Source organism: Ornithorhynchus anatinus, chromosome 19 (assembly GCF_004115215.2).
Source record: "Ornithorhynchus anatinus isolate Pmale09 chromosome 19, mOrnAna1.pri.v4, whole genome shotgun sequence".
Lineage (NCBI taxonomy): Eukaryota > Metazoa > Chordata > Mammalia > Monotremata > Ornithorhynchidae > Ornithorhynchus > Ornithorhynchus anatinus.
This window is the reverse complement of record NC_041746.1, coordinates 33,194,502-33,221,949: the sequence shown is the minus strand read 5'-3', so window position 1 is coordinate 33,221,949 and position 27,448 is coordinate 33,194,502. Positions and strand designations below refer to the sequence as shown.

At 43.0% G+C, this 27,448-nt stretch overlaps 1 protein-coding gene across 2 annotated transcripts in view; it reads left to right on the top strand.

Annotated features, from left to right (window-relative positions):
• The window catches only part of HACE1 (HECT domain and ankyrin repeat containing E3 ubiquitin protein ligase 1), a 51,297-nt gene that overhangs the window by 5,774 nt on the left and 18,075 nt on the right, over positions 1-27,448 (top strand). The window contains exons 3-14 of one of the 2 annotated variants that reach the window (XM_029047228.2): positions 551-640; positions 3,263-3,367; positions 5,490-5,565; positions 7,368-7,499; positions 12,322-12,404; positions 16,832-16,928; positions 17,497-17,598; positions 18,283-18,389; positions 21,452-21,602; positions 25,038-25,372; positions 25,775-25,843; positions 26,306-26,393. In XM_029047228.2, coding sequence (XP_028903061.1) covers positions 551-640; positions 3,263-3,367; positions 5,490-5,565; positions 7,368-7,499; positions 12,322-12,404; positions 16,832-16,928; positions 17,497-17,598; positions 18,283-18,389; positions 21,452-21,602; positions 25,038-25,372; positions 25,775-25,843; positions 26,306-26,393 — 1,435 coding nt within the window. The remainder of the gene's footprint in view (positions 1-550; positions 641-3,262; positions 3,368-5,489; positions 5,566-7,367; positions 7,500-12,321; positions 12,405-16,831; positions 16,929-17,496; positions 17,599-18,282; positions 18,390-21,451; positions 21,603-25,037; positions 25,373-25,774; positions 25,844-26,305; positions 26,394-27,448) is intronic. The other variant, XM_029047229.2, reaches the window with a different exon arrangement.

The following is a 27,448-nucleotide window of genomic DNA, read 5'->3' as shown; positions in this document are numbered from 1 at the left end:
TAAGCTTTGGGGACTCACAGTTCAGTAACAAATTGAGTTTGTTACGATGCTCTGCACGCAGTAAGCACTCAATAAATACCATCGATTGATCAATAGAAAGAGGAAGAAGAGGAGAAAAGGGGGAGAAAGTGAACATGCAGCACTTTATACAGTCCCTGTCATTAATGCTCAATAAATATTGTTGATTGAGAGCGAACAGGAGATGAGCCAGTCCACTGGGTTTGAGCTGGGGTGTAAGTACAATCTTAATATCTTCAACTGAATAATAGCCAAGAAATCTGTAAATCATTTTTGAGGACTCTACTGTATAAAGGGAATCGTGTCAGTTTTCCCATTACTTAGAACTGCTGGATGCCTAGCAGGATTGTGAATAGAAGACCATTTCAAAAGCTTTCAACTTAGCGATAAGAGTTTGGGTTAATCATATCAACCTTAAGAATTGAGTTCTTCTAAGACAGGTTATTTGATAGAAGAAGAAGAATGTAGAATTTTTACCTACTGTAACTCTGAGAACCTTCTCCCTAACCTTTTAATTTTATTTTTGTCCAAGGTCTGTTTCAGAACTACTGTCAAATTCAAAGTTTGATGTCAATTATGCTTTTGGACGTGTAAAGAGAAGCTTGCTTCATATTGCGGCAAAGTAAGGCTTGAAATTGTTCTTTTGGGTTTGCTTTGGGTTCTGGAATTCAGGACTCTAATAAGTGATTTGGCCTTCATTTAGTAGTAGTAATGATATTTATTAAGCATTCTATGTGGGAAGCTTCCTAAGCCTAGGGAAATCACTGAGTAAACAGATTAGACTCAGTCCTCCATATCTAAATGCAGGTAAACAGACACATGGAAAGATAACAGTAAATTCCAAATAACAATTACTTACAGAGTCAACAATAAAAGATGACAAAGTAGTTAAACCCAGTTCTCACCCTCCCAGCTTCAGGCCTGGTCTGTAACTCCAAACCACAGGTAAACAAATACTTAAAAAGATAATAGTAAAATGCAAAATAACAGTAAATTACAGAATCAACAATGAAAGGTAAAGTAGCCAAACCTAGTTCTCACACTCCCAGCCTCAAGCCCAGTCTGTGATTCCAAATATGGTGGTCATAGTGGCTTTGTGTTGAGAGTTTGCCCAGAGGGGCTCCGGCCAGAGGCTGTTTAGCCTTGTACAAAAACCGGGACTCTTGGGCACCTGGTCTGAGCCTTCTATTGCTTGTTGGTGTGGCCAGCTGCCTAGTGAGTGAGTGAAAGGGCTAGTCATCACCCTGCTGCTTGCCCGAGCCTGGTTCATGCCAGGCTCCTGCAACCATCAAGGTGTGGAAAACTGCAAGCCCTTGGCTGAGACCAGTGACATGCCAGGGTTGGGAATTAACAGTCCCTGCCACCATCTGACCGGACATGCCATCTCCAAGCTTGGTTTAGAGAATCCAGACTAGTCTCTCAGTTGGTGCTTTGGAGATGTGGAAAAGGCACTCATGCTCTAGAGTCATGTAGAGGTTGGTTTAGAAATGGACGTGTAGCTGTACTATGATTTTTCTCTCTTCCTCCCCCACCCCAAACAATGTAGGAATATTTTCAAACATTCAGTCCTCAGAGGTCCATGGGGAATGTGTCTTGGCTGATATTACAGATAGAGAATTCTCCCCACGCTTCAGTACCCCACAGTGGTTCATTAGGGACCTGGGGCTGTTGCATCTGTTTAGGGTATGTTTATTGCTGATGTGTGACCTTGGAGAAGTCACTTCTTTTTTTTTCAGTTTTCCCAACTGTAAAATGATGGTAAAATAGCTGATCTCCATTTTGGACTGTGAGCACCAGGTGGAACTGGGGCTCTGTCTTAGCTATTGATCTTGTATCTACCCCAGTGCTTAGAACACTGCTTGGCCCATATTTTAGAGCACTGCTTGACTCGTAATAAATATTTAATAAATACCATCCAAAAAAAAGTTGAATTGGAACTTGCATTAGAGGAGAGGAGTTGGTGGTCATTAAAAATGGCCATAAATATTTTTCTGTCTTTTAAAAAAAATTACATAATGCTTCCTATAGAACAGGTTGCTCATTTCAGAGTTCTCAAACTCTTTATTGGTTCCCTTGCGTCCACTTGCATATTGTTTTCATCAAAGAGAGGTTTGGTGTTGGGAACTGTTTGCCCGTGCTTGTGGCAGCACAGGATTTCTGGCAAGAACCTTTCCTTTAGGTTGTGTTACTTTGAAATCGGCGGAAAGCTCTTAGAAACCTAGAATCACAGTGATCCCTGTCGCTGCCACCAGGGCCTCACATGACTCTTAACAATCAGATGTCCCAAGGAGAAAGACAAAATGGTATCTTTAGCTCCTCCAAGAGGCCTTCCCCTTATAAGCCTTCAGTTCTCCTATTTCCTTTCTGTTCTGCATCACGCTTGCACTTGAATTTGTACCCTTTATTCATCCCACCCTCAGACCTACAGCACTTATGTACATATCCATAATTTACTTGAAGTCTGTCTCCCCTTCTTATCTGCAGGGAACATGTCTACCAACTCTTCCCTATAGTACTATCTCAAGTACTTAGTACAAGTACTTAGCTCTGCACCCAGTAAGTACTCAATAAATACAGCTGATTGATTAGACTAAACCACCAGTGTGCTTTTCAGTTTGTCCTTCTCTCCCCTGACCCCCACATCTGCCAACCATAGCTTTGAGGGTTCACCTCTTATGTTCCCTATCTTGGCTGCTGCTGAATGGAGTTGGGAGTAACTGTGGTTTTTGTGGTCATCCATCAACAGGCCACCTGCCCTTTCAAGCCATCCACTCTCATTGGTGTCGCATACCCTCCCCCTGTTCCCCATGTCACGAAGAGCCTTGTCCCATTAAGATATAGCTGCAGGGCCCTGCATTTTTCTCCCACTTCCCTTCTGTACATTTGATTGAGTGAGGAGTTTGTGGAGAGGGCACAAACTGGAAAACAAACGAGTTGTTGTGTCATCTGGCACATGGAAAGCACAACTTCTGGTAGGAGGCATCTTTGTGCTGCGTCCACCTTGGGAACCATCGACAAGCGTGAGACACCTTGGAAGGTCTGAAGCAGAGGGCAACCCTAAACCTCTGTTTTTCCCAGAGACATGGTTTACCAACTTCAGGGAGTTCTAGCAATCCTCATCCAAGCAGCTATCAGGGGAATAAGTGTCTATCTGGGTAGTGTTCTCCATAGGTACAGTTATTGTTTACAGCCACTGTGCTTGCCAGAAATGCCTAAACCCCATTGTCCTCTGATTCTGTTTCAGTTGTGGGTCAGTTGAATGCCTGGTCCTCCTGTTGAAAAAGGGAGCAAATCCTAATTACCAGGATATTTCTGGGTGCACACCACTTCATTTGGCAGCTAGAAATGGGTAAGAAAGGTGCCGTCTTAAGGGTCGGGCTAAAATGATTAACCAATGACCAACAAGGTTTGTTGAACTCTAGTCCTCTTTACTGGATAAAGTTTACATTTTTCCTTAGTGAAAATGTAATTACCATTTTTATTTGTGTCTTCCATGCAGTTGTTCTTGATTGTATTTACCTTTTACTTAGAGACTTCAAACCTGTTTTAGTTCAGTGATTCATGTTCTTTAGAATATAGAAATTCTTGACTGTTTCCTTCCTGGTGAGTTGTTTGGACCTACTGGTCTGGTTCATAGTGTAGTGCCAGTGTACCAATGACTTCCTTTTCCTTGGTTTTGATTTTTTCTTTTTTTCCTGAACCTTTGTCTTATTTGCATTGTGGCTTAATTCCACATAGGTATAGAACAATATTTTATACTGTACCATAAACAGCTAATGCCACACACTGTAAAGAAGTGTGTGTGTGTGTGTGTGTGTGTGTATGTGTGTGTGTGAGAGAGAGAGAGAGAGAGAGAGAGAGAAAGAAAGAGAAAAAGAGAGAAAGAGAATTGGAACCCACCTGCCTCCATCTATTCAGCCACAAACCCACCATTGGGTGAACTTAGCTGTCAGTGCTGGCTTCTCCATCTTATATTTTACTCTTCCAAGCACTTAGTACACTTCTCTGCATACAGTAAGTGTTAAATAAATACCACTGACTGATTACTAGTGCCCGAAGGGCAGAGCAAGTACCACTCTGACCCACATCCCTCCCCTAACCAACTACTTTGACCTGGCTAATGGTCCACAGTTGCAGTAGATAAAACATTAGCTTTATCGATGAGATTGTCATGCTTAAGCTTGTCAGATGTGTCCCACCTAAAGCCTACAGAGTAGACCACGCCCTAGCGAGTTCATCCAGAGGTCCTACCTATGCTGCCAGCGGAGAGGAAATAGCTGAGCTGTCCGGAAGTGGGCTCCGGTAACTGAACCTGTATCGATGTCAGTAGACCAGGACATTCACACAGATGACTGAGGGAAGGAGTGACAGTAGGCTTGTCCTGGAATGCAGGGTGTTTCCTGGGTTGGGCAAAAAGAACAAGCCTTTCTGGGCTACTGCTTAGAAATGGGAGCTCTAATAATAGCTTGGAGAGAAGGAATCCTTTTAGTCATTTGGTCTCGTCGGATAATTTCTCAGTGAGGACAACTACAAAGGACGCACTAACCTAGAAACACAGGGGCAGTTGAATCAGATCTATCTGTCCAGTCCTCTTAGTAAGTCCTGCTGTGGTGCTACTGCAAGCTTTGTGTGTATTGGGACCACATTCTCCTTGAATGTAGATACTGATGTGCTCTGACAGAGCACTTTAAGAGGATTTCAGACTCACCGTGAGCAGAAAGCTCTGTATTAGGCACCTGGGGAATAGCCAATAGGAGTGAAAGATATAGTCCCTGCCCCTGAGCCTCTCTGTTTTGGCCATGAAATATACATTTCTTCAATACCAAGTTGGAAGTTTACTCTGTTTCCCAAAATGCACCATTGAAGAAGCCAGGCAGATAACCACTTCAGTGCGCAGTGTCCAGTGTTCCCTCCTACTGCCAAATGACTAACTTGGTCTGGGTGGGTGAGCTGCTCTCCTCAGCTTTCAAGCCTCCCTCCACATCAAGGAGCCCATCTCCCAGGATTTCTTGGGTCAAGAAGACTTCCACTCTTATCTGAATCTGGCAAAATGTCTGCGCTGACCATGGGCTCTTCCCTTCCTGCTGCCTGTTCCCATTTCTTGCAGTTCCCTGAGTAATTTTTCCAGTGTTGGGTTATGAGCCGGGGGTCAGAAGGTCTAGAGACCAGGGCTGTCATTCACCGGAGGGCACCGACCTCTCAGTTCCCTGGGGCCTGGAGAACCCCTCTCTCCTGAAGCAGCCCATTTTTGTGGGGTAGATGTGGGAGAAGACCCTGACCTCTGCTCTTCACTCCTTGTTAATTTCCCGGCCCATGGCTGTGTCACCAGGACTAGGACAGCAGCCAGAAAAATCGGCCCCCCTCGGCTACGTGCTGTTGTGAAATGAAGTGTGATTTCACGAGGAGCTAGATAGGCAGTTAAAGATTTGCCCAACTTGCTTTTATAAGTCTCTTTTTTTTTTAAATTCTAGTCAGAAGAAATGCATGAGCAAATTATTGGAATACAGCGCAGATGTCAACATTTGTAATAACGAAGGCTTGACTGCAGTAAGTGCCCAAAACTCCATGTGAAGCACCACAGACCCAAATGCTTCACAGATGGTGCTGTAGCTTAGCTGAGAGTGTTTCTAGCAGGATCCTGCTAAATGCCTTACCTCTTTGCAGCAACCAAAATGGTAGTTGGACAGATGTAGATTTCAGTGCACTGAACTATCAAGTCATTCTGATCGTTTAATTTACGATCAGTAACGTTCTTTAGTCAAGTTTATTTTGTCTAAGTTTAGGACTGTTTTCTGGTAAATGCTTTTTAAGGTGGTGGTTTAAAGTGGGGATTTAAGAAAAAGGATGAAAACTGGATACAAATTCAGTACTTGACATATGAAACTTTTTTATTCTTTCACTTCCTTGGCTTTGGAATGTCTGACATGAGTAGCAGCATGGTCTAATAGATAGAGCATGGGCCTGGCAGACAGAAGAACCTGGGTACTAATCCCGGCTCTGCCACCTGTCTGCTGTATGACCTTGGGCAAATCACTTCAATTCTCTGGGTCTCAGTTACCTTATCTGTAAAATGGGGATTAAGACTGCAATCCCTATGTGAGACATGGACTCTGTCTAACCTGATTAACTTGTACTTACCTCAGCTCTTAGTATAGTGCCTGTCGCATAATCGCTTAAGAAATACCATAAAAAAAATTAAGGCATCAGAATACTTTTTTCTTGGTTGCTTATTTCTGTTTTGGATTTTTCTTTTGTAAAAAAAAAATTAATGAAAAGATCTTATTTATCGGTTTGCCAGAAACCTCTGGTCTACCTTTCTAGGTGCATGCAGTCAGGGTCATGCCTCTCCTATGGCAGAATTGTCTTCCTTCTGTCCCTTCCTCTTCCCCAGTCTATCGTGACAGGCTTCTGAAGTGGGCATTGTCCATGATGGGACAGATGCAGACCGGAGTAGGGATTTGTCCGCTTGCATCTCCCTCATCCTTTGCCATTGCCATTGTGTGGTGAGGGTGGGGGCCTGCCTTTCTCAGTAATGGGTTGGGGAACTGTGAAGGACCCCTCACTTTTGCCATGACTCTTTTTCCCACAGCCCATAACATTATTTTGATCACTAACGTGTGTTTACTATATGCTGAGTGCTGTTGTTGTTAATCAAATCGGGTCTAGTCTCTGACCCCCTTAGGGCTCTCAGTGTATTCCCATTTTACAGGAGGAAACAGGCACAGAGAGTAAGTGATTCACCCAGGGTGTTACAGCAGAGCAGTGGCTGAGCTGAAACTAGAACCAGGGCCTTCTGGCACTCAGTCCTGTGCCCTTCCCATTAGGCCACACTGCCGCCTTACAGCCTCATCCTAACTTCTCTGGACCTTACATGCGAGCCATGCTGAGAACCACACACTCTCTCATGTTGACTCCTAATCCTGTATCATCTCTTCTTCTTCCTGCTCCTCCAATTTTCGTCCACTCCCTCCCTACCATTTGAAGTCAGTGCAGTCTTTACTGCATGTAAAAGTTCTGGGTGACCAGAGATGACAATTTAAGAATCCTAATCCAAATTAGGTCAGCATTTTAAGGCACCCTGGTGGGGCTGCGTAAAGAACCAGTGATAAAATGAATCACACGCCTCCCAGCCACAGAGGTGCTTCCCCATAGCAGGAATTAAGGCCACCCCCGCCCACGTGGCAGCACGGATCGTGGGGGCGGAATTAGCCCGCGGGAGCACACGGGTTAGTGCGGCTGTGGTGAAACGGACAAATAGCTGAGTATCCCAACCTGTGTTTGCATTCAGATATCCCCGGTAAAGTCCTTGACACAAATCTGAACTGACCCAGATTGGTGGTTTGCCCTAGATCCACTGGCTGGCCGTGAACGGCCGCACGGAGCTGCTTCACGATCTCGTGCAGCACGTCAGCAACGTAGACGTGGAGGACGCGATGGGACAGACGGCACTGCACGTGGCATGTCAGAACGGCCATAAAACGGTAGGCCCCAGGCCCAGGCCCAGTAGCCACCATTCCTCTCGTGGCTCTCATGGTCGTTTGGGCTTTCCCTGGGTTAAGTGCTTTTGTCATCAAGATTGCTGAACAGATGAGCTCAAGGAGAGAAGTTAAACCTCCAGCTGACGGTCCATTTAAAATAATCCCAGGGGTTCATTCAGTCATATTTATTGAGCACTTAGTGTGTGCAATGCACTGCACTAAGTGTTTGGGAGAGTACAATATAACAGACACATTCCTGCCCACAGTGGTTGGTTTAAATATTCCACTGAGTGCCAGATCTAGCCCTTAGATTGAGTGCTACTTGAGGACAGTGATCACATCTTGTCTTCTTTTATTTTTCTCAGGTTCCCCAAGTGTCTAGTGCAGAGCTCCTCATACTGCAGGCACTTAATAAGTATTCTGAATGCTGGAACTGTACTTCGGCGGGGCTTAGCGGGAATCAATCAATCAGTGCTATTTATTGAGCACTTACTAAGTGCAAAGCTCAGTACTATGTGCTTGGGAGAGTACAATACGACCAAGTTGGCAGACATGTTCCTTTTCATCAATGAGTTTACGGTCTAGAGGGGGAGACAGACATTGATGTAAATAGATACTATATAATATATATTTAGCAAGTTATGTATTTATATGGAAAAGGATGACAGGCTTTTTCTTCCCTCGCCTCTACTCCCTTATTCCAAGTAAAAATAGTAATAATAGTTGGTATTTGATAAAGGTCTTCCTATGTGACAAGTACTATAGGACTAAGTCCCAAGCACTATACTAAATGCTGGGGTAGGTACAAGATAATCAGGTCGGACACAGTCCTTATCCCACGTGGGTCTAAGTAGGAAGGAGAATAGGTATTGAATCCCCAATTTACAGATGAGAAAATGGAGGCACAGAGCAGGTAAGTGACTTACCCAAGGTCACCCAGCAGGCAAGGGGCAGAGAACCCTCTGACTCTCAGGCCTGTGCTCTTTCCACCAGGCCACACAACTCCTCCCATTTCCAGTTAATTGGCTGGGGTGGGTGCAGCTCCCGGTAAGGGTGGCTGTCGTAGGCCCAAGAATCTCTGCAAGACGAGCCCTATCCCATATTGTATAATGCAGTAGGTGTTTCCCTCAAGTGTGCTCCCTTTTCCACTTCACTGCCCTCACCCTAGAGTGAGACTGGACACAGCTGGTTGCGGTCGTGGCATGAGCCCCACACGGATGGGGTTTGCCTGGGTCAGGCCCCAGGAAGCAGAATGACTGATCCCTTTCCCTTGGGGAAGTGGCACACCCACAACAATTGTTATCAGAATTGCAGGATGTTAGCAGCACTGTAAGGTGTAGTGACATAAACACAGTCCTGTTAATGCCACTAAAACCTAGGGATTCTTAATTTGTGTTCTGGCATCCAGACTATGGTTGGGCAAGAAGACTGTTTTTTGATTTAGAGTGAACTGTAATTTCCTGGAATATGAAAATCAATCCATCCGTAATATTTACTGAGCAACTACTGTGGGCAGAACACTGTATTCAGCGCTTGGGAAAGTAAAATGGAGGAAGAAGACCCAATCCCTAACCTCAAGAGGCATACACTCTGACAAATACGATAAACAGATTCACGGTCATCCATTACTTTGGAACTTTTCTGAAGCTTTCTACACGTTCAGTCAATCAGTGATGTTTATTGAGCGCTTACTATGTGCTGAGGACTCTAATCACTTGGGAGAGTATAATACAAGAGAATTAGCAGACAGATAGCAGACAGACAATTTGACCACCAAATCAGAGTTATTAGAACAAATCGGTCTGAAAGATCGTCAGGCATCCTAGTACCAAATTAGGTGACTAAATTGGATGTAGAATCGAAATGGTTTGGATGTAGCTTTTCCTGGAAGTGCCTGTGACCTTTGCCTAAAACTCTTGTCTGTTTGTTAATGGTATTTAAGTGCTTACTATGTGCCAGGCACTGTACTAAGTGCTGGGGTAGATACAAGTTAATCAAGTTGGACACAGTCCGTGCCCCACATGGAGCTCACAGTCTTAATCCCCATTTTACAGTTGAGGAAACTGAGGCACAGAAGTGAAGTATCTTGCCTTAGGTCACACAGCAGGCAAGTGGCAGAGCTGGGGCAATAACCCAGGTTCTTCTGATTTCAAGGCCCGTGCTCTATCCTAATCTCTTTTAAAGTAAACTACATGAATCCCCAGTGCATATATGCACACAGACATTTGCTAGGTTGCTTATGAGACAAGACTTTAATACTCTTAAAATTTGAAGCCCTTTGATAGTTAACCCTCCTCCAAGCCTCCCAGCAGTTGTGCTCATATATTCCTGTAATTTATTTTAATGTGTGTCTCCTGTAGTCTGTAAGCTCCTTAGAGGCAGGGATCATGTATATTTAGTCTTTTGTATTGCCTCCCAAGTGCTTAGTACACTGCTCTAAACACAGTATAAGTGCTCAATAAATACCACTGATTGTTGGATTGATTTATTAAAATAGGACCCGTAGTTTGAAACATTGAAGAAGAGTAACGTGGCCTAATGGAAAGATCCCAGGCTTGGGAGTCAGAGGGTCTGGGTTCTAATTCTGAAACCACCACCAGTCTGCTGTGTGACCTTGAGAAAATCACTGAACTTCTGAATGCCTCAGTTTCCTCATCTATAAAATGGGTATTTTCCTCCTTGAACTGTGAGCCCCATGTGAGACAGAGTCTGTGACCAACTTGATTATCTTGTATTTACCCCAGCAGAGAGTAAGACTTAAATATGTCATTATTATTTTTCTTATCATTCTTAGTGGTTTGCTGAAGAGACAAGGTCAGAAATCTGTCCTCATACTGATGCCATACTCTTTCCTCTTTCACCTTGCTAATGTTGGCAGTCACTTTGGGGACTGTTCCCTTCGATCAGCAGTTGCCCCACGTTGTTTACAGTTCACCACCAAGATTATGATGGGACTTTAGGTCATGACGTCATGCACCATGGACTTGTAAGAGCCCCAGAGAAAAGGGCTTTAGCCTTGACTGCCATTGATTAACTGGATAAACATGGGCAAGTTCCCTAATGTCTCTGGTGTGTTTTCTCCAGAAGAAAAGCAATAAAAAATCCTGTCCTAACCGACCCTGGCTCTCACTGGATAGCACGAGGAGAGTTGAGAAAGCAGGCGGGAGAGTATCATGATCTTTTCAGAAAAATAGCAGATACCACATGATATCTGATATTGATCAATCAGTAGTTTTGAGTGCCTTCTGTGTGCAGAGCCCTTGTATTGGGTGCCTGGGAGAGTCAGTAGAGTGAGTAAACAGGATTCCTGCCCCTGAGGAGCTTACAGTCCAGTGGGATTGGTGTGATTGTCTGGCATGCAGTGGGGAAGAGGAGGAAGGTTTGGACTTTTAAAGTTATTTAGCTCTATTCAGCTAGTTGGGCTTTTTTTGAGAAGTTTGCCAAGATTCAGCAACCAGTCCATGTTGGTATGGATGGGCCAACTAATGTTTCGTGTTAATAAGGTGCTATATGGATGAAAGTTTTTGAAGAGAGAAAATTATTTCTGGTGTCAAATCCTAAAAAGGTAATACAAATATGGGCTTTCCCCCAAAGGGTATATTCTTCTGCTCGTGGAAGCCAGAAACTACACTAGACAAAAACTACACAAAAATTACAACCCAAAACTGCACTTTAAAAGAAAAAAAGCCATTTGTTAAGCACTTACTATATGCCAGGCACTGTACTAAGTGTTGGGTGTATACAAGGTAGTCAGGTTGGACATAGTTCATGTTCCACATGGGGCTCAAATTCTTAATCCCCATTTTACAGATAGGGTACCTGAAGCACTGAGAAGTGAAGTGACTTGCCCAAAGTCACACAGCAGACAAGTGGTGGGGTCGGGATTAGAACCCAGGTCCTTCTGATAGCCAGGCCTATGCTCACCCCATGTCTCCGTCATGAAGGAGGGCTTTTGAGAAGGTGGGGTTCCTCCTTCTCCTCCAAATCTGGAGAAACCAATGTTGTTTCTGCAGAGCCCTGCTGCCCCTTTCCCATGGCCCCAGGTAAATTTATGAAAGGCATTTGGGAGCTCTGGAGGGGGTTGCCTGTTGTCGGCATCAGTGACACCGTACATCCTTTTGTGTTCTATGGTACTGCTTGCCCATCCCTGAAGAGATTTTTTTAGAAAATTGGGTTTACTTTGGTAAAACTGCTCTAGAACTTTTGGTTCTTATTCCAGTGGGGATAAGTGTTAATAAATCCTCCAAATAGGAAATTACTTGTCTGGAGTTGTTCTCGGAATATTGTGATGATGATGATTTTTTATAAGCTTGTTAGGGTGCTTCTTGGAGGAGGCTAATATTCCGCATTTGCTTCCCTTCACGCTTCCCTCCTTACTCCCCGGCCCTGGTTTCATTGCTTTTGAACTCTGAAATAAGTACTTTAGAGCCACAAGCCAAGGAATGTTCTAAGGAATATTTCTTTTGATGGTAAGAATCATGAGTAATGCTCTTAGTTTTAATATTATTTTAGGACTAATGTAAATGTATAACTTCAGGCTACGGAGTCCTTAAAAAATCAGACTCTGGAGCCCCACCTACTGGAACTTCTGTCTCCCAAAGAATATCGTCTCTTTGATGGTTGTATAATTTTAGGCTAACCCAAATGTATTCCTTTGGGTTAATTTTATTCTTGGATTTTAATTCGGTTCCTTTGTGGTGTTAATGAGCAGTTCATCTGGGTGTGTTCTTGTGATCATATGGAATTTTACTGTACTGTTTTGCTGTCTTTTACCTGTCTTGGACTTTATCATAACTGTTTTTTATTTTCTTAATCTCTTCTGCAGACAGTGCAGTGCTTACTAGATAGCGGTGCTGACATCAACAGGCCTAATGTGTCAGGAGCTACTCCGCTGTATTTTGCTTGCAGGTATGGTATCATTTCTATTGAAGTGCTTTTAAGAAAAACATAAAGCAACACCAAAAGTGTCTGACAATTTAGGAAAACACACTGCAGGTTCAAGGCTAGATAGCGTGTCTCGTTTTCTGTGGAATATTCCACTGCCCAGATCCACTTTCTAAAATGGCACTGGGCACATGCATCCACCCTTTCCTCAGAATCCCTCAATGGCTACACATTTCTTTAGGCTTTCTTACTCTAAGGCCAGAGCACATAACAGTGCTCACAGAGGCCCTTAGATAACCCCTTTCAGTTCCAACTGCATGTGGTCTTTCAGTCCTGTGCTGGATTGGAGTCCTCTACCCAGCAGGCAGTGCCAGGTCACTGGATTGGTTCTGAAGGCCCAGTGGAGGGGGTAGAGGTAGATTTTGAGAGCAGATGGGAGACCCCCTCTTGAGAGACAGCTGGGAAGAAGGAGGAAATTGAATGGGTGAAGGTGAGACTCGAGGAAGTTCATGCCTGAAGAGTTCTATTTTACATACAAAGTAGGTGGTGAAATGATCAGGGGGAGAAGATTGGGGCATTAAGGACTTTTAGGAAGCAGAGAAGAGCACTCATTTCAGTGCTCTGCACCCAGTAAGCCCTCAATAAATACGATTGAATGAATGAATCTGAAATGATCAATGGGAGCTATGGGTCTGGGAGCCTAAAAGGGAGGAATTTGCAGAAAGGGAGGAATTTGCAATGTGGCTGAGCAGAGGAAAGGGTTGAGTTCCAGCAGGTGAGAGTGGACTGGAAATGGCAGATGTTGGCCTGGATTTTTTGGGAAGAGGTCAACTTTGGAATATTCATCCATGTGGCCATTGAAGTCCCTGAGCATCAGTATTGGTGATGAGAATGAGAGTAGGAAGAAGAGACAGGCATCAGGGCCCTTGTGAGTGGCAGGGGTGGAACTGCAGAGCAGGAGGTGAAGGTACCTAGTAGTTGTAGCCACTGGTGAGGTGGATGATGTGGACTTCGAATGAAGGGAAGGTGAGAGCTGGAGAGGGTCTGATAGGGCAGAAGCGGCACTGGGGGTAAGGAGCAGACCAACTTCTCCACCTGGGATAGGAAGAAGCTGGCAGGAGATAGGGCAAGGTCCTTGTTCTGCCCTTCTCTTTTGTGTCCCTAACATTGAGTTCAACTCATATGAACAAAGGTAGCCAAATAAGTTGAACAGAAGCCAAAGACTGAATTTATCATTCTAAGAGGATGAGAGAAATGAGGCATCGATTTCATGCATACTCAATCTTCAACAGTGTCCAGGGCTCAGGAAAGCAGTATTAAGAAGATAAATTCCTCCCAATGCATTGTCTTTGAAAAATCAAAGGGAGTGGAGAGTAGTTAAATCTGAAGACAAATTATAGGATTCTTAAGAGGAAAGGTCTGAATGGATGGTAACTCATTGAGAGGTGAGATGCAATTCAAGACTACTAGATAAGTCATCCACTAGTTTGAGCAAGAGTCTTGCTGGTGAATGCTGGAACTTTTCTTCAAGTGCAGTTGCTCTTACACATTTTGTAACTTGTCTAAACAATTGCATATTATCCTTGACTTTGAACTTTCTGTCTCTGTATACAAAACTTCTTCGCCCACTCTTCCATCATGTAACTTTCTGCAGTACAACAACTTCTGTCCGGTGGATGATGTCACCTTCCTTCGCCTCCTCGAGGAAAGTTATGCTACACCAGTGGCAGGTTGCAGTAGTTAGGGGGCTCTCTATGCTAATCACTCCATTGTCCCCCTGCTTCCACCTTGCATTCAGTATTGTCCTCCCAAAATACTTGGCTTTTGGTTTTGGCCAACCTGATTGGCCTTTTCTCTCATTTTGCGTTGTCCGATCAATGGATGTTAACCACTGGATCATAATTAGTGTACTAATTCAATGTCACCCTGCTTTAGGGCACTTTTGCCTATGTTGGCCCACATTTTGACTGCTTCAGCCCTTATTTCCTGAAATTTGAAGCAGCATAACCCATTCAAAAGAGTATGGGCGTGGGAGTCAGAGGACCTGGGTTCTAATCCTGGCCCTGCCACTGGCCTGCTATGTAACCTTGGGCAAGTCACTTAACATCTCTGTGCCTCGGTTTCCTCATCTGTAAAATGGAGATTCAATTCCTGTCCTTCTTTCCCTTTAGACTACGACCTCCATGAGGAGCGGGCATGTGTCCAGACTGATTATTTTGCATCTACCCCAGTGCTTAGTATGGTTCTTGGCTCATAGAAAACACTTAAACAAACCTTACTTAAAAATCACCTCCTCCAAGAGGCCTTCCCAGACTGAGCTCCTCTTCCCCCTCTACTCCCTCTGCCATCCCCCCTTTACCTCTCCGCAGCTAAAGCCTCATTTTCCCCTTTTCCCTCTGCTCCTCCACCTCTCCCTTCCCATCCCCACAGCACTGTACCTGTCCGCTCAACTGTATATATTTTCGTTACCCTATTTATTTTGTTAATGAATTGTACATCGCCTTGATTCTATTTAGTTGCCATTGTTTTATGAGATGTTCTTCCCCTTGACGCTGTTTAGTGCCATTGTTCTTGTCTGTCCGTCTCCCCCGATTAGACTGTAAGCCCGTCAAACGGCAGGGACTGTCTCTATCTGTTGCTGACTTGTTCATCCCAAGCGCTTAGTACAGTGCTCTGCACATAGTAAGCGCTCAATAAATACTATTGAATGAATGAATGAATGAACTTAAACAAAATGTCATCATCATCATCATCATTTGAAGCATCTGAAAATATTTCCTGGCTTTTAGCTGAATTTAATGCATCTTGGGTAGATTGAGTGGTCACCAGCATAGTCACAGTTGTTTGAAAGTCTATTTTCCTTTATACCTTCATGTTTCAACGTTCTCTGGAGAGATTCCCCTTACTAATTCTATTTTCTGACTCCTTTGTTCCTTCAAAAGTTTTTCATTTGTGCTTTGCACTTAGTGCATTCATTTTCCATGCAGATGTATTGGAGTTATTCTTTGAAACCACTACAGGTTAGCAAGGCAAACCTTGTGGACTGCATAGGCCAGTCATATTGTGATTTTTAAAGATGAGAAAGATGATAGTTCAATTTCAGAGAATGCCTGGAGAATCTTAGTGGAGGGGATGGATTTAGAACTTCAACAATTTTGTATTGTATCTACTCCAGTACTTAGTACAGGGCTTGCCACATAGCAAGAGCTTAACAAATATTATTATTATTATCATTATTGTTGTTGTTGAAGCATTCTGATCAATAGTTGTCTAGGGTTATAGTCATAGTAGTATTTTTATTGAGTTGCCCACTTGGTACAGTATGGTGTAGCAAGTGCTTCACAAGTACAGAACACTTAAATGATGCATTCCCATCCCACAAGGGATTCCCTCTCTATTGTCTGTATTTTAGAGAAGACTTGAAGAAACCTTGAGGTTTTCTGGGCCGCACCCTGCTTTTAGCTGGCTAGAATGAAGAAGAGAAAACAACGGAAATGGGAAGAAGCAGCTCTTTAGAAATGGAACTTTCTCCTCCAAATGTTCTGAACACCAAATTACCCTCAAGTCGTCTGCCCTTTCCACACCCTAGCTGGCATTAAGGAGGAGTGTAGGGAGAGTCCTCAATGCATCAGCTATGTCCTAAGCAGTGTTGTTGATGGCAGGTGTACAGCCAGTACCAAAGGGCACTGAAATTCTCTAGGGTGAGGTAGGCTCTCCCCATGTCTACCCGCTTCAGTCCCCTCCGCCATTATTTTCAGCCTCTTTACAGAACATTACAGTCATTCAGTCAGTGGTATTTATTGAGCACTTATTGGGTGCCAAGCACTATAATAAGGGCTTCGGAGAGTATAGTGTAACAGAATTGTTAGGTGCATTCCCTGTCCACAAGGCGCTTGTAGTTTAGAGGAGGAGTTTCACATTCAGCCATCGTCACACCTGGCCAAGTTCTTGATCATCATTCCACTCTGCTTGGAACTTCGCTTTCTCTCCCGGGTGCCATTACTCCTCTGTTTTCCCCTCGACTTGTTCCAGTGACCCTTGCATTGGCTAGTTGGCTCAGCCTAAGCTGTCTTCTGTTTGGAATGTCCTGCCTGTGCCACCTCAGCAACCTCTCTCCCTCTGTTCCAACAGTCAGTACCTGGAATCCCACCTGTTCCATGGAAGAGTCATGGAGAATTTCCTATGGTTCCTCTGTGTCTACATGTAGAACTTCCATGCTTCCCCTTCAGCTCTTTCTTCCAGCCCTTGCCTGTACTAGTTCAGTTTCTGTCTCCTCATCTTCTTTACATGGCTGCCTATCACAGCCGTAGAGTGTAAGTTATGGAAGACGTTGTCTGGGTCAGTACAGTTCTTTGTAAGAAATGATTCCTGATTTAGTATAAGATTGCCCATAAAACATACTCCTCCCCCTTTAACTACTAATTTTAACATTAGTTCTCTATCTCATTAAGTCATGGTCAGAGAGACACAGCACAAATTCTTCTGTTACGAGGAGCAAAGTATCTTCCTGATAAAAATGGAGTTACCCCACTGGATCTTTGTGTACAGGTATAGTTTTTTGTGAAACCCTCACTCCCCTTTTCCACTTTGTAACTTAATGACAGAGTTCTGATCTTCTAAGTGTTGGGGGTTGGAAGGGGAAGAAGACTAAAGACCTGGTTGGGGAAGGAGGCTGGTCTAGTGGAAAATATCTAGAAATGGGAGCTGGGAGATCTGGATTCTAGTCCTGAGACTGCCCCTGGACTGCTTTATAACCACAAACAAGTCATTGAGCCTCTCTGGGCTTTAGTTTCGTCACCTGTAAAATGATGCTAATAATACCTGCCTCTTCCCACCTCACAGAGATGTTGAGTGGGTAAAATGAGGAAGCTGATTGGAAAGTGCTTTAACAAAATAAAAGTGCCTCTCCAGAAACAGAGGTGGCATTATCATTACTATCAATCAATTGCATTTATTGAGCACTTACTGAGTGCAGAGCGCTGTACTAAGTGCTTATGAGAGTACAACACAGCAATACTAGTATTGTTACTATAATCAGTATCTTTATGCATTAAAGGGTATGAGCTGTAAAAGGAAATTCATTTCTAAAGACTGTTTCTTGTTAACTGCTTTGTAGGGTGGGTATGGAGAAACTTGTGAAGTATTAATTCAGCATCACTCTAGGCTGTTCCAGACAATTATTCAAATGACGCAGAATGAAGACCTTCGCGAGAACATGGTAACATAACTTTCTCCCAGAAGTGTGCATGTGAGTGCGAGTGCACACATTTCTACATTCAAATTTAATTGTGTGGAAACTTTTATAGTTTAACCGGAGTGTGGTCAGGGAGTCCAGCAATCTCAGAGTCTAGTTGTTGTCCCCCAGGTCCCAAGACATGTATCGATCAGATCCTAATGAGTGAATTGCACTGTTCTAGCATGGCTCCTTCATTCAGCACAGGGACTGCAGGAAAAGAAATAGACTGGCAATACTGTAGGCCAATGCTCACTCAGCTTGATACCTACAATGTTAAAAGGCAGAGCTTCAAATTATTCTCTTTAACTAATCAAGAACATTGCTTGAGCACTTTTGTGAGTTGAGCATTGTACTAAGCCCTTGGCAGGAGCAGTTTCCTTAATATTGTCTCCTTAATAGCCTGCTAGGACTGCGTAACTTTGCATTGTATTCTTCTAGCTGTGTTGAAATATCTAGAAGTTCAAGATTTCAGTTGAGGCAGTGATTATCTGCCTGAGCTAGAGCCGGATTTAACTAGTTGGGTAAGAGTTGTGAAGGTGTTTGTTTTTCAATGACTGACTAAATCTTCTGATGTAACCGAGTCCTTCACCCTCAAACCCACAGTCTACAGTCCCCTAATGGAATGTAAAATTGATTTCCTTTTTTGAAATTTCTACAAACATTCAGTTGCGGCAAGTTCTGGAGCACTTATCTCAGCAGAGTGAAAGCCAGTACTTAAAGATTCTAACAAGCCTTGCTGATGTTGCCACCACAAATGGTCATAAATTGCTTAGGTAAGTGCTCAAAAACATACACAAATTGATGAATCAAGATTTGTTGGTTTAGTCTGCTTTTGCCTTATTTCTTTTAGGAACAGTTCCACTCATCTGTTATATTATCAGCACTTTCTGTCCAAATGCTAGTGGTTGGCATGATACCAGTTCATAGGATAATAAAACACCATTTAAAAGCAGCAGGCTTCATACCTGTACCTTGCTTTTGACTCTCTTGCCTCTGTCCCCTTGCCCTCATGTTTTCCCTGTAGCTTGGAGTACCTTCCTCCCCCTTGTCAGATGGGCCACTGCTTCTCTTACATTCAGAGCCTTCCAAGAATCCCACTTGCTCCAACAGGTCTTCCCTGATTCATTTTCTAACATCCTGAATCATATCTTCCCTTCACTCAACTCTAACACATAAGAATTACTACCACCTTCCTTACCATTTATTGATATATGTATTTAATTATTTTTCACTTTTATCACTTTTTTTCTCCCCCCCATAGAGTGTAAGATTCTTGTGGGCAGGGAACGTCACTGTTTTTCTATATTTCCAAGCACCTTAGTGAAGTGCACCTCACCTAGTGGGTTCAGAATAAATGCTGTTTCTACTACTGCTACTACTCCTGCTACAGTTCAGCATTTTGTAATTCCCATTGGAACGTTAAGAGATTGACAAGAGTAGAGAATGTTTTGTTCGTCCCAAGATTGAAACTGTTACTCAGTACACACAGGACAATTGCTAGCCTCTGGTTCATTGCATTGTGGTTCAGGGTGAGGAGAGTGATTTGCCAAGGTAGTGTGAGGTAGTCACCTGGATAAATGGGCAGCTTAAAAATGCTTATTCATGTCAGTTGTGTTTTTTTTTGAGAAAGGGCGTTGGGCTGCACATTTATTTTCAAAGAAGCTGGTAGTTTGTAAAGTAGTCAATTTTAAAAAATTGAGTTTGAACTGTGTTGGGTAAATCCACATTGCAAAATTGTAAGATTCTCTGAGACCTTCATGATTCTCCTCAGGTCACAGCCCAGTTGCATACAGGTCAGGATAAGTCTCTGAGATGTATTCATTTTCCTTTTTAATAAATTGCACGTTGATATTACATTTTTCCCTCTCTCAGGGCCCTCCATTTTCAGACCACTGTAATCAAAAGGAATGATGACAGTTTTGGTTGGGGGAGGACAGACAACCTCAGGATGGTTTGATGGTGTGGGGGAAACTGGAAGTTCCATTTTTCCGTTCCATTTCTAAAAGACTTGGTGAAGGACCCCATAGACTGATCACCATTTTTCCTACAGGAAAGATACACATTTAAATCACACCACCTTGAATTTCTAGAGTGCCTTTCATCTGAAGCACAGGAAACTCCCCTACCTTCTTAGCAGATCAAGTAATGATTAGCTTCCTGCTGTGCTGAAATGCTGAAAGGATGAATTCACCAAGAACATGTACTGCTGCCCTTTGACCTCTGTCTGTGCAAACTTGGCAACTCCCTCTGCTAAGCTCTTGGTGTGAGATGGGGTCAAAGTCTAAATGAAGGGCATGGCTACTTAATGATCAATTTCTGCAGCTTGGAGACATTTGGGGGCTGTATGTGCCGACGCAGCACTTAAATAGAAAATAACATTAGTAGAACTTTATATAGCTTGGAGCTAGCCGGCAGAGTGCCATTTGATGGGCTGGAAATTGTATAAACCCACAATTGGGAAATTTCTCTTTGACTTTTGAAGACACTTTCCCTCAATTTCCTCTGCTCCATTACGACCTGAGAGAGCTTTCATAATGCTTGGCGTGTTACAGCTGTGTCTTATTTTCCCTCCAAATGCTTTTAAGGGAATGTGTGGAGTTGTGACCTTTTTTGGGCCATTTACTAATGCTTTTTTCCTCTTGGAATTGTCAACTAGAAATTGCTATTAATGAGAAACTCTAAATTAATGTTTCCAACTTAAATATTGCGTTAGGTAGTCGATCTGTATTTGGGTGCTCCCAGATTGTTGCTAAAGGCAATAAAGACCAAGGAATGGATTATTATTATTTATGGCACTTGCTGAAGTCCAAGTACTGTACTGTATACTGGGGAAATTTCAAAGAAAGCAATTCAGATTAGATCCCTTCCCGACAAGGGGCTTCCACTCGAGGTGTGGGAGGCAGGCACACAGAAAAATTGGAGTGAGGTACAACAATACTGATATACCCTCCCCCTCTCCCTTCCCATCCCCTCAGCACTGTACTCGTCTGCTCAACTGTATATATTTTCATTACCCTATTTATTTTGTTAATGAAATGTACATCGCCTTGATTCTATTTAGTTGCCATTGTTTTTACGAGATGTTCTTCCCCTTGACTCTATTTATTGCCTTTGTTCTTGTCTGTCTGTCTCCCCTGATTAGTCTGTAAGCCCGTCAAACGGCAGGGCCTGCGGCAGGGACTGTCTCTTTCTGTTGCCGACTTGTTCATTCCAAGCGTTTAGTACAGTGCTCTGCACATAGTAAGCGCTCAATAAATACTATTGAATGAATGAATAAAACAGGTCAAGGAGGGGCCAGTCTTCTTAGGCCCTTCTCCTCTTCCAGGCAGAAGCCTCTGCTGGGAAACAGTTGCCGCCTCCTGGATATTCTAAAAGGTGGGAAGGCAGGGGTGGTGCCTTGGGCATGGGGCAGGAGGAGATCTGGCTTTTGAGCAAGTGCTTGGGAACCTGGAGCTACCAGTGCTACAGAGATCCTGTCCACAGGGATCCCGGTCCCTGCCCACCCCCTGCTTGGCCGGTTGGTCAATCGGAGGTATTTATTGAATGTCTCTTGACCACTAGGCACTGTAGTAGATGCCTGGGAGGATAGGGCAGCAGCAACACACACACTCCCTGCCCTCAAGAGGTGTGCAATCCTCATTTATCCTCTAGTTTGGATTCCTTATTTAGATACACCATATCTCCTCTGATGCTGGGGGTTTGTGTTCTTTTGTGTATTTGGATCCAATGACACAGGATTAGATTACCTCTAGACCATGCTTTGCTGGTGTTTTTTGAGTTTGCCCTCTTAGAATGTTGTATCTGAAACTAACATCTCACCCTTTTCTTCTTTCAGCCTGTCTAGCAATTACGATGCTCAAATGAAGAGTCTCTTAAGGATCGTGAGGATATTTTGCCATGTTTTTCGCATCGGCCCATCCTCTCCGAATAACGGCATTGATATGGGCTACAATGGGAATAAGACTCCAAGAAGTCAGGTGTTCAAGGTCAGAGAAGTGTATGACATTGTTAGGAGGGATAGTTGATAGAGAGATTCATTCAATAGTATTTACTGAGCGCTTACTATGTGCAGAGCACTGTACTAAGTGCTTGGAGTGTACAATTCGGTAACAGATGAGAGATGAGAGATGAGGTTCACATCATTCATTAATTAATTCATTTGACATTCATTAATCAGAAACCTCAGGCCCAGGACAGATGCGCGGCTCACATTTGTTTTTAAGTTAGGGATACTCTTTCTCTAATTTTCCTCTATCATCTGTCAAGCTTTGTTGGTGAGTACTCTTTCTGTCTGTCTCTGTGTCTCTCTCACTTGCTCCCTTCTCATTTTTTCCCTCACCCTTTCTCTCCTCTCACCAATTTTTTTAAGAATTGTTGTGTCTTTAGAATTAAGCTCGTTTATTGTTTATAAAGGGAATTTAAGCTCAAAATTGGGAAATAGATTTAGTTCACTTTGGTTTGTCTGTTGGGGTTTTTCTGTCTCTGAATTAAAAGAAAAGTATCTTCAGTCTACCTATTTGGCACTTAGGCGTCTTTTCATTATTTTTAAAGTTATTCTCTTATTTTGGAATTTGGTTTAATGGTTCAGTGGTTTTCCTGTTTAATGGTCATTTTGGGATATTTCATTTTTCTTAGCTGCTAGTTGCAAGGAATTGGAAACAATGATGTATTATCAGTATTTATTTTTAAAGGTTTTAAGAGTATGACAGTTAGAACTGTGCATTTCATTAATAAGAAATGCTCAAGGATTTTAAGCACTGAGTGGTTTGTGTATAAGTCCAGTTCACCTTAGGGACTTATACACAAGTCCCTAATTCATTCTCTAATGAAGAGAAAAGTGAAGTGTTCTCTTCATTATAACTATGATATGTGAGATTTAGACTTTTTTTTTGTTCACAAAGCTTTTAATGTATGTGGGTTAAGACATTGAGGCTTTCAGAATGAATGAATGAAGTTGCCTGTGATTACAGTTGTTGAAATCAGTAGGAATTTTATACTTTTGTAATGGGAATAAGTAAAATCAGAAACTTTAGAATCTAAGCCATTATAGGATTATTTTTTTTTTGCTATACTATGCCCTCTGCTGGAAATAGAGGGCAACCCAAGCAATTTTAGGTCATTTTTTAAAGTGTGCTTAATAACCTTTTAAGGTGATTTTTAAAATGATGTGTTCCTCCCTAGGAACCAAAAACTCTAAATGGTGCAGCCATTCTGTTCGTGAAGTTCGAGGTCAACTCTCGATCACAATTTATTTGCAGCAAATCTCCTCCAGCAGTCCATTTACAGTCTAAGCTGAAACTAAAGACACTTTTTATTTAGTTGATTTTGTCCATTAAAAAAACCGAACTAGTTGGGCAATTATTCTTAACTCCCTGTTTACTTAGACCATTCAGAGGTCCACAATTTTTTTCTACTGGAGGTGGGGGCTGTCCCACAGTGCACCTAGGCAGGGTCTTAGAAATGTTTCTGTTTAATATTGGTGTTAGATTTTTCATGTTCCTTTGGTTATGCAGTTTAAATGATCAAAATTGCTGGCAGAGCTATGTGAAGTGTACAGGCCTCTCCCTTTTTTGCCTGGTAGAGATGGCAGTATTTTCTCCCCTTATCTTTTCTTCTTATGTATTTTCTTCTTCTATTTGTATTGCTGGTCTTTATCTTGTTATGCAATAACTGTTTTTTGCTTGCACTCTGCAGCAACTGTAGCTTCTGTACTGACACCCAAGCTGTGGCTTGGGTCTCTGACTGCTCTCCCAACAGCTCTGGTTTCCTGCTGCTTGTTTTGGCCTTTTCTGTTGGTGAAATGATGTCTATCACTGCCAACTATTCCTCTGATGAGAGATGAACTAATCTTAGGTCATCAAATGTGTGTTTGTGTGTGTGTGTGTGTTTCTGTCTATCTCTCTCTCTGTCTTATATAAAAGAATCAACTGTTTTATAAACCATTTGCCCCAAGCAGAGTTTTGGGCAGAGTGAGTCAGTGCTTCTTTCCAAGGTGGGCAGGGATCTGGCTTGGAGAAGCTGTAGAGGAAAAGATGGGAGAGTCACAAGTAATGCTTGGTTGGGCTTGCAGAAGGGGAGCAAAGAGTGTGAGCTGGGCTGTAGAAGAGTAGTAAATTAAGAAGGATGTAGGTAACAGAAAGCCTTGGAGCCAATAGTTAGACGTTCTTGTTGTGCATAGGTAGGCTTTGGGGAGTTTTGGAGACAGTAGTCAAGCACACCAATTGTTTTAGAAAGAAGATAAAAGAGGGGAGATGCCAGAATTAGGGAATCCATAAGAAAGTTGTTACAGTAATCCAGCCGGTTGAACCAAGGTGTGGTGATTAAGAATCAAGAGGAAGGAGCGGGCATATGAAGTTATAGAGTAAGGGCAGGCAAGATTTTGAAAGTGGGTGTGGGACATTAAATGACAGCAGTCAAAGCTTGTGTATCAGGGAGGTTAATGATCTGGTTGACCACAAGAGGAGGCAGTTTGGAGGGACTATGAGGAGTTCAGTTTTGGACATAGGAAGTTTAAGAGGTTGATGGGTCATGCAGGTGGAGATACGCCTGAGGCTGGAGGATCCATAAGCTGCTCCTCAGTTAAAAGGCCATTGTGAAGTTGTAGAAACTGAGAGTCATACAAGCAGTAGTTGAAACCACATGAGTGGATGAGCTCCCCAAGAAAAGGAGTGTAGAGTGAGAAGAGTAGGGGACCCAGAATGGAGCCTCGTGGGTCACTATGGATCATGAGGAGAGGAAGAAGAGCCAGCAAAGGAAACTGAGAAGGAAGGACCAGAGAGGTAGTATGAGGGTCAGGAGAGTAACTCCTCCTTTCTCTGTGTTGTCCATGCACACAAACAGGATTTTAGCTTTGGAAATAGTTCACCTGGGCTGCTTTCTTGCTCCACACCTAGAAGGATGGTGACTCACCCATTCCCTTGAAATGCAAAAAGTGTTGAGGCCTCTTTAAAATGAGGAAGGTTGTGCATGTAAATAATAGATTAATGACCCATCTTTCATTTAATGTTCATATGAGACACTTGCTCAACCGATTTGTTTGTTGAGTACACGTCTTCTCTACCCTGGAAGTTAGGGATCTGTGAATTGGCAAAGTCTGTAGATGGAATGGTGTACTAACCAACTACTTTTTGGTTCATAGGACTTTTTTCCTTTCAGTATTACTTTAAAGTAAATAAAGCAAATTCAAGCTTTCCCATGAGTGAAGAACCAGTGTGAAAGGTACCCACATGCTTGCCCTTTGCTGCTTATCTAAGAATAGCTCTGCCACATCACTTGAAGAGTAGTATTAGTAATAGTGCCTACCAAGTGCTTATCATGTGCAGCAGAGCACTGTTCTAAGTGCTTTAGTTGCCCTTTTTTTTCTGCTTTGTGCATATACATTATCCCTAGGTGCAGATATCATTTCCTTCCTGTTTTGGCAGCCGCTGGAATTGCTGTGGCACTCCCTGGATGAATGGCTAGTTTTAATAGCCACAGAGCTGATGAAAAACAAAAGGGACTCTGCCGACATCACTTCCCTCTTCCTGAAACAAAAAGGATCAGACCACCCAGAGGCGGCTTCCATTCCTCCCTTCGACCCCAGAAGTGGGAGCAGAGAAAATCTATCCATCGACAGCAGAGACCTTAGCCCAGATAAAACTGCAGGGAAGCAGGAAGCTAGTGGAGACTGTCAGGATGTTATCTCAATGACCGCCAACCGGCTCAGCGCAGTTATCCAAGCCTTTTACATGTGCTGTTCAAGTCAGATGCCTCTGGGGTAAGAAGGATTGTACATATTACCTTCCTACAATTATTTCTTGCTAAACTGCTAAGATTTTGCTTTATTTTGGGCTAATTCATTCTGGTACTATCTGGAGAACATAGAATGCACATTTTATCACCCTTCCCCAGTAGTAGGTGCCAAAGCAGCATACTAAAGTATTGGGTTTGGTGCATGGTCATCAGCGCAGTTGTAGTTCCATCTAGAGACGAGGAAATAGAAACGGAGTAGATTAGTGACTGTGGCATCGAAAATTGATGAAAGAGCTGGGGTTAGAAATCCAATCTGGAGCCCCTCCCCGATGCTTTTGAATTGAGCAACGTAGATTGCTTTTCTCAAGATTTTACCATTTGTGCTTCCTGAGCATGCTGTGGCTTTACTTTTGTTTTTTCCACACAGGATGACATCACCTCGTTTTATAGAATTTGTGTGCAAACACGATGAAGTTCTTAAATGCTTTGTTAACCGGTGAGTCTTTTAAGTATTCCAGAATCCATCTTAGCTTTTGTTAGGTTCAACTGAGAACTTAGAGATCTATCAATCGATCAGTCTTATTTATTGAATGCCTACTGTGTGCAGAGCACTGTACCAAGGGCTTGGGAGAGTATAATATAGCAGAGTTGGTAGCCATGTTCCCTGCCCACAAGGGACTTAACAGTCTAGAGGAGGGGAGACTGTCCTTTCCTCCCTATGGTTTTCAGATATTTGGTCTAAGGTCAGATAAATTAGATTTTTCCCAAAAAAGAAAATTCGTGTTGCTTTTTCAAATGTACATTTTTAATTTCTTATTTGAAGAGGCCCAAGGTGAGAAAGCAAATGGAGTAATGTTTGAATATTTTTCCAATGGGCATCTTTGCTCCCTCACCTTGAATGTACAGCTCACTAGATTATATAACTTGCTGACTGCTTGCCAAAATGCTTTTCTTTCAGAAACCCCAAGATCATCTTTGACCACTTTCACTTCCTTCTTGAATGTCCTGAGCTGATGTCCAGATTTATGCATATCATCAAAGCCCAGGTAAGAGGCTTTGCCACCACTCACTGTTATATCTAGGCATGAACAAAAGGTTAAGAGGAAATGGTATGGATGTATGAATATCGAGTTTGGACTCAAATTTTTGGAAAAAATATCTGTGGCCGCCTCTTTCAGGCTTCGGCCCTTTAACGTGAAAGTAGAGTGAGTCTGTGGTGTTGGGTGCAGGTCCAGGAGTGTAAAAGAGGGGCACGAGTGAATCCCAGGGCTAATATGAGATCGTTTTTAGATGTCTTCTTCTTCTCTACCTCTCTTCCCCCTTTATCATAAGTAGGGGCACAGTGCAACCTCTGGATTAAGGGAAAAAACAAAGCAAATGAATCTCCTGAAAAGAGCTCTCTGTTGAGAGATTATTCAGGAGATTTGGGCTGCCTCAGTTTGCCACTGGCTAGCTGAGCAACCCTGGTAAACCACTGTGTTTTAGTTTTCCCTTTGGAAGCCAAGTGTGGCTGGCACTATGAAGCCCAGTAAACTTCTGGAAGACCGACCCACCTATGAACTATAGACGGATGTTTCAGAGGCTTTTGCATTTCCACCTTGGTGCTCATAGTGTGTTCCCAAGTCCATTTTACAATTGCTTCTTGCCCAGACTAGGGTTCAAGAGACATTACAATGCACAAATGACCTCAGTTTATTCATTCCCTCTGCCTGACTTTGACTGGCCCATGCTTTTTTTCCACTGTTTTGGTGAAGAGAGGCCTGGTGAAAAACTACATGGTATTATTATCATTATTATATCTGTTAAGCTCTTACTATGTGTCAAGTGCTATGATGAGTGCTGGGGTAGGTAAAATATAAGCAGGTCAGATGCAGTCCCTGTCCTACATAAGGTTTATAATCTGAGGGGGAGAACAGGTGTTTAATCCCCATTTCATAGATAAGGAAGCTGAAGCATGGAGAAGTTAAGTGACTTGGCCAGGGTCACACAGCAGGGAAGTGGTTGAGCCATAAATGGTACCCATGTCCCCTAACTTGTGAGCCTCTGCTTTTGTCACTAGGCCATCGTGCTTACTTTTCTAGGTAGTCTAGATAAAGTGTGT